The 4638-nt window shown below is 59.2% G+C and overlaps 1 protein-coding gene across 1 annotated transcript in view; it reads left to right on the forward strand.

Annotated features, from left to right (window-relative positions):
- The window catches only part of CAMK2A (calcium/calmodulin-dependent protein kinase II alpha), a 32423-nt gene that overhangs the window by 17813 nt on the left and 9972 nt on the right, over window positions 1–4638 (forward strand). Inside the window, exons 7-11 of the mRNA XM_009322749.1 lie at window positions 89–172; window positions 792–886; window positions 1308–1430; window positions 2218–2301; window positions 3667–3709. Coding sequence (XP_009321024.1) covers window positions 89–172; window positions 792–886; window positions 1308–1430; window positions 2218–2301; window positions 3667–3709 — 429 coding nt within the window. The remainder of the gene's footprint in view (window positions 1–88; window positions 173–791; window positions 887–1307; window positions 1431–2217; window positions 2302–3666; window positions 3710–4638) is intronic.

Raw genomic sequence — 4638 nt, forward strand, 5'->3', positions numbered from 1 at the left:
GGCTCGCGCGGCGGCTGGTCGGGCACCAGGCAAGCTGTGTGGGATGGGGGCTACCTGCCGGCGGTGCGTGACGGGCTGTCTGTCCCAGGTTTCGCTGGCACCCCGGGATACCTCTCCCCCGAGGTGCTCCGGAAGGATCCCTATGGCAAAGCCGTGGACCTGTGGGCTTGTGGTAAGTCAGACCAGGGCTGAAACGCCGGGAGCAGGCTGGGCTGGGCTGCACGGGATGAGGCAGACTGTTGATCCAGCATGTCCCAAGTTGCAGTTGCTAGACAAGCCTCGGGGAGGTCAAGGTGGAGGATTTACCCAAGAGGCGGCACATTACCCTGGGCTGTCCCCAGAGCGGCACCCTCTTTCCCAGTCCCGTGGCACCCTTCTCTGAAGGATCAGCCTCCTTGCTATACACCCAAAGCCCCCAGGCAGGGGAGATGCTGGCTCTTCTGCCCTGCGGTGCCCTTGGATTCAGGCAATGCCTCCACGTAGCTGCAGCCAGAGGGAAGCCTTCTTCCACCAGCGGTGGGGAGGAGGCATCGCCCAGCCCTGATGGGGCACCTGGCTTGAGGCTGTGCATGGTGGCTGCCAGAGCCATGTATTTCCCCAGCCGCTGAGCACGTCAGTGTGGAGCTGGACCCACCAGCGAGCCTTTTGCTTTTTAATCAGGGAGCAAATCCTCCTGTTTCCCTAATTTCTCAATTTCTCTGCTTGAGTTGGGCCAGTCCCCAGGCTGGGTCTGTTCATACCTCCAGCAATGAACTCTCTCTTACTGATCTCACATCTCCTCGCCCGGGCAGGCGTCATCCTCTACATCCTGCTGGTCGGGTACCCGCCCTTTTGGGATGAAGACCAGCACCGACTCTACCAGCAGATCAAGGCTGGGGCTTATGATGTGAGTGGGTTTGTCTTGCTTCCCCCCTTTCACTGTTTCCCCTCTTCCCTGCTGTCCCTGTGTTGCAGTCTGCTGCTCCAGAAGAGCAACCAGGACAAATTCAGACAGACAGGAGCAAGTTTCTTTTCCCTGCTCTGGTCACAGAGGGTTGGCCAAGCTGCCGTGCCCAGGTGCACACACTGGCACGTTTCAGGTCCACTTTGCAGGACAGATAGGTCTTGTCCTGGGCCTTCCACCTTTCTCCCTCCACCCCTGTTCTCCAGTTTTCCAGCTGGCAGCTCTTTCCAGTTGCTACTGTCTCTCCAACCTGTCCCATGGGCAGGAGCAAAGCGTTGCAGGAGAACCAACCCAAACGCAAAAGGACTTCTGCTCCTTCCGTTGCTCCCTGCCACCTCTCACCCCGGTCCCTTTGCTTTGGCAGTTCCCCTCCCCTGAGTGGGACACGGTCACTCCTGAAGCGAAAGATCTCATCAACAAGATGTTGACCATAAACCCGTCCAAGCGCATCACGGCAGCGGAGGCTCTGAAGCACCCCTGGATATCGGTGAGTTTGGTGGCACTCACCGGTTGGGGTTGAAGGTCCAGAGATGTGGGAGTTCACGGGGGGGAACATCTCACTGGGGAGCACGTGTTAACAAACGTGCTGTCCGACTCTCTTCTCCATCCTGGGAAGATGTTTTCCTGGCATGGTTCCCCCCAGTGGTCTCAGAGCAGCCTTTTCCCCGGGGCTTTACAGCAGAGAAAAGCCTGGAGTGTGAATGCAAACAGCGTGTCCCAGGGGAGCTGGTGATGGGAGGGACACGCACATTCCCAGCCCTGGTGGGGACAGGCTGGTTTCTTGGTGTCATGCAGCGCTGGGGGAGCCTTTCCTCAGGGAGGGTGGGAGCAGGCTCGTGTTTATCCATCCATACACCCCAGCAGCAATCCCTCCCCGCCCCTCGCTGCACCCCGCTGCTCCGGCTGCTGGTTCTCACTCTCAACCAGCTCCTAAAGGCAGGAGGAGTCCACGGGCTTAACCCTGGGACCCCATACCACGTGCAAACCCTGAGCACGCTCCTAAACCTGGCCGGTCAGTTGAGGGGTTAACTCAGGGGGCAGCCAACTCTCCCTGCAAACCCCCCCCACCGCCAGAGCAGATCCTGCTGACTCCAGAGCTTCGATCTCCCGCTGCCTATTAAAGTTTTAGCTGCTGCTGCTGCTGCTGCTGCAGGCAGCTCTGGCCCGTGCCTTGGCCGCGGGAGACCGCACACGTGTACGGGCATGTGAGAGTGGGGCCGGGGGAGCCCCTTCCCCCTCGGTGCCTGCTCTGAGCCGGGTCTCTCTCCTCCCAGCACCGTGCCACCGTGGCGTCATGCATGCACAGGCAGGAGACGGTGGATTGTCTGAAGAAGTTCAATGCCCGGAGGAAGCTGAAGGTAACTCTCATAGTCTCCAAGCTGGCTGCAAAATGCATGATAAGGTCATTGGGGAGTTTGTTCCCTGAGTGGGAAAGGACAGGGTGGTGTCTCTGGGTCAGCAGTATGGGGCTGATGGGCATTTGGGGATCCCCGTTGTGAAGAAGGGAAAAGAGGCCAAGTGGACTGGTGGCTGCATCTGTCGGGGGTTTCCAAGTGCTTAGAGGAAAGCCATGGTGAAGGAAAGCACTGAGTCACACAGCTGTCCTGGACACTGAGGCAAGGACTTTCCCCTTGGAATCAGTGTAAAGAAAGCTCCTCTTTGTGGCAGGACATGGATCTGAGAGGCACAGTGAGACCCCTTTGCCTGGTGACCAAACCACGTTGCAGCCTAGGAACAAAGTCATCCATAGACAGGCAAAAAGCTCTGGCTTGGTTACCCACACCAGCAGCCCCGCAGGCTTTCCCTTTTTGGATGCTGCCGTGTGCCACAGCCTGTACGCCCTCCGCAATCACCATCTCCCCAGGCTTCACCGTCGAGCTGGAGCACCCTGAAGCACCCATCTCCTGGGTGCTGCTCAGCCCCAGCTGGCAGCACGGTGCTGGGAACGGGCTCTGGAAATCGCCATGCCTCCTCCAGAGCCGGAGACACAGCACTGTCAGAGCCATCAGCGCTCCAGGCCTGAACGTGATGTGGCACAGAGCAGTACAGCTGCAGGCTACTAACAAGATTATCAAGAAAAGAAACTGGCTATAAACTATTATTACTTTTCAGTTAGACAAGTAATCAAATTAGTTCAGGCATACACTTCAAAATAGTAATCCATTACTGTAAGCAATTAGTCCAAAGTAATCTCATTATACGCTGAGCAACTAGTTAGTAGAGTCAGCTGGAAAAGAGGAAACATTTTTATGAATGTTATTTTGCGGTGGTGATCTTTGTGTGGCTCCCATGAAAAATTCCTGCCCTGCTGCTGCTCGTAGCTGGCACGGCTTTAATTGCAATTAAATCCGGTTCCGCTCCCGGTGGCTCCCCTCCCTGCCAGCTGCTGGCCCTGGTCAGCGGAGTCGTGCTACGTCTAGGGCAGGGTAAAGCGAGACCGAAATGTGCCCCAGGGATATTTAATATCCCTTTAATCTTGGAGGGAAAGCAGTTTCGGAGAATGCAACCCAACGCCCTTGCGCTGGGGGTATGGAGTCGGGTACTGAGGGCTGCTTTTGATGACAGGAGGAGAATATCAGCCCGTGGGCCAGTTTCCTTCCAGCGAGGTGGCCGAGGGACAGGTGACGTGCAGGGCTTTCCTCCCCCAGGGCTGGGGGGAGCGGCAGGGGTGCGGGGGGCCGGGGCCCAGCACACCCTTTCCTTCTGCCTTCTGTGTCTTTCAGGGAGCCATCCTCACCACCATGCTGGCCACCAGGAACTTCTCCGGTAGGTGCCGTCTCTGGGGCTCATCTCCTTGTCTTACAGGGCGCCCAGGGCAAACCCATAGGGTCCCTGGAGAGCTGGCTTTGCCTCGGGTGTCACAGGGGGTCTGAGGTTGCAGCCTGGTGCCTCTGGGGATGCGTGGCATGGGGTGGTGGTCCAGGCCAGGTCACCTGGTACCTCCAGGCTGGCTGCTGCCTTAGGATGCAAGAGAAAAGGTGTCTGGCTGAGGCATGGCAGTCCCCAGAGGTTTAGGTTTTTGGGGTTTGCCTCCGCCCACCCATCTGGCTTGTGCCAGGGTGGGGGTGCGGGTGCTGGGGGCAGCCAGGGCTCAAGGCAGCTTGTTTTGCGTCCTGGAGGTATTTGTGGCTCAGGGAGAGCATCCTCTGCACCGGGACAGTGTCGGAAAGGTCCCCGGGTCACCGGGACATGTCGGAAAGGTCCCCGGGTGCCACTGCAGCCAGATGGCAGCAGGGTCCCTCGGGTCCCTCCCTGGGCAGGAGGGCGCTGATCCTGCAGGGCCCCCCGCTCTCCTCCTGCCTCCCTACACCCCGAGGGCTGCATGGAGACACAGGAGCAGGGACAGAGCGCGGCAGCCCAGCCTGTGCACCGGGAGAGGTCTTGGTGCAGCCACAAGCCCCCCTGCCCCGGTGCCCTTGCTGAGAGCTGTCCCCTCTGGGGACACCCTGCTGCCTCGGAGCAAGCCATGCAGCTGGGATTTCAGAGGCGGGGATCAACGGGTCCCGGCGATTCCCAGGCATGGAACCAAAAAGGAGCTGGGTGACTGCAGAGCTCATCCGCTCGCTGTCACCTCCAGCCCTCCCCAGCACTGGGGATGGCCCTGGCAGAGGTGGGACAAGCCAGCCGAGCCCGGCACACCGGCTGAGTGGGCTGGCGGGACGCTGTCGGGGTTTAACCCGGCAGCCAACGTGAAC

Source organism: Pygoscelis adeliae, unplaced genomic scaffold, assembly GCF_000699105.1.
Source record: "Pygoscelis adeliae isolate BGI_AS28 unplaced genomic scaffold, ASM69910v1 Scaffold34, whole genome shotgun sequence".
NCBI lineage: Eukaryota > Metazoa > Chordata > Aves > Sphenisciformes > Spheniscidae > Pygoscelis > Pygoscelis adeliae.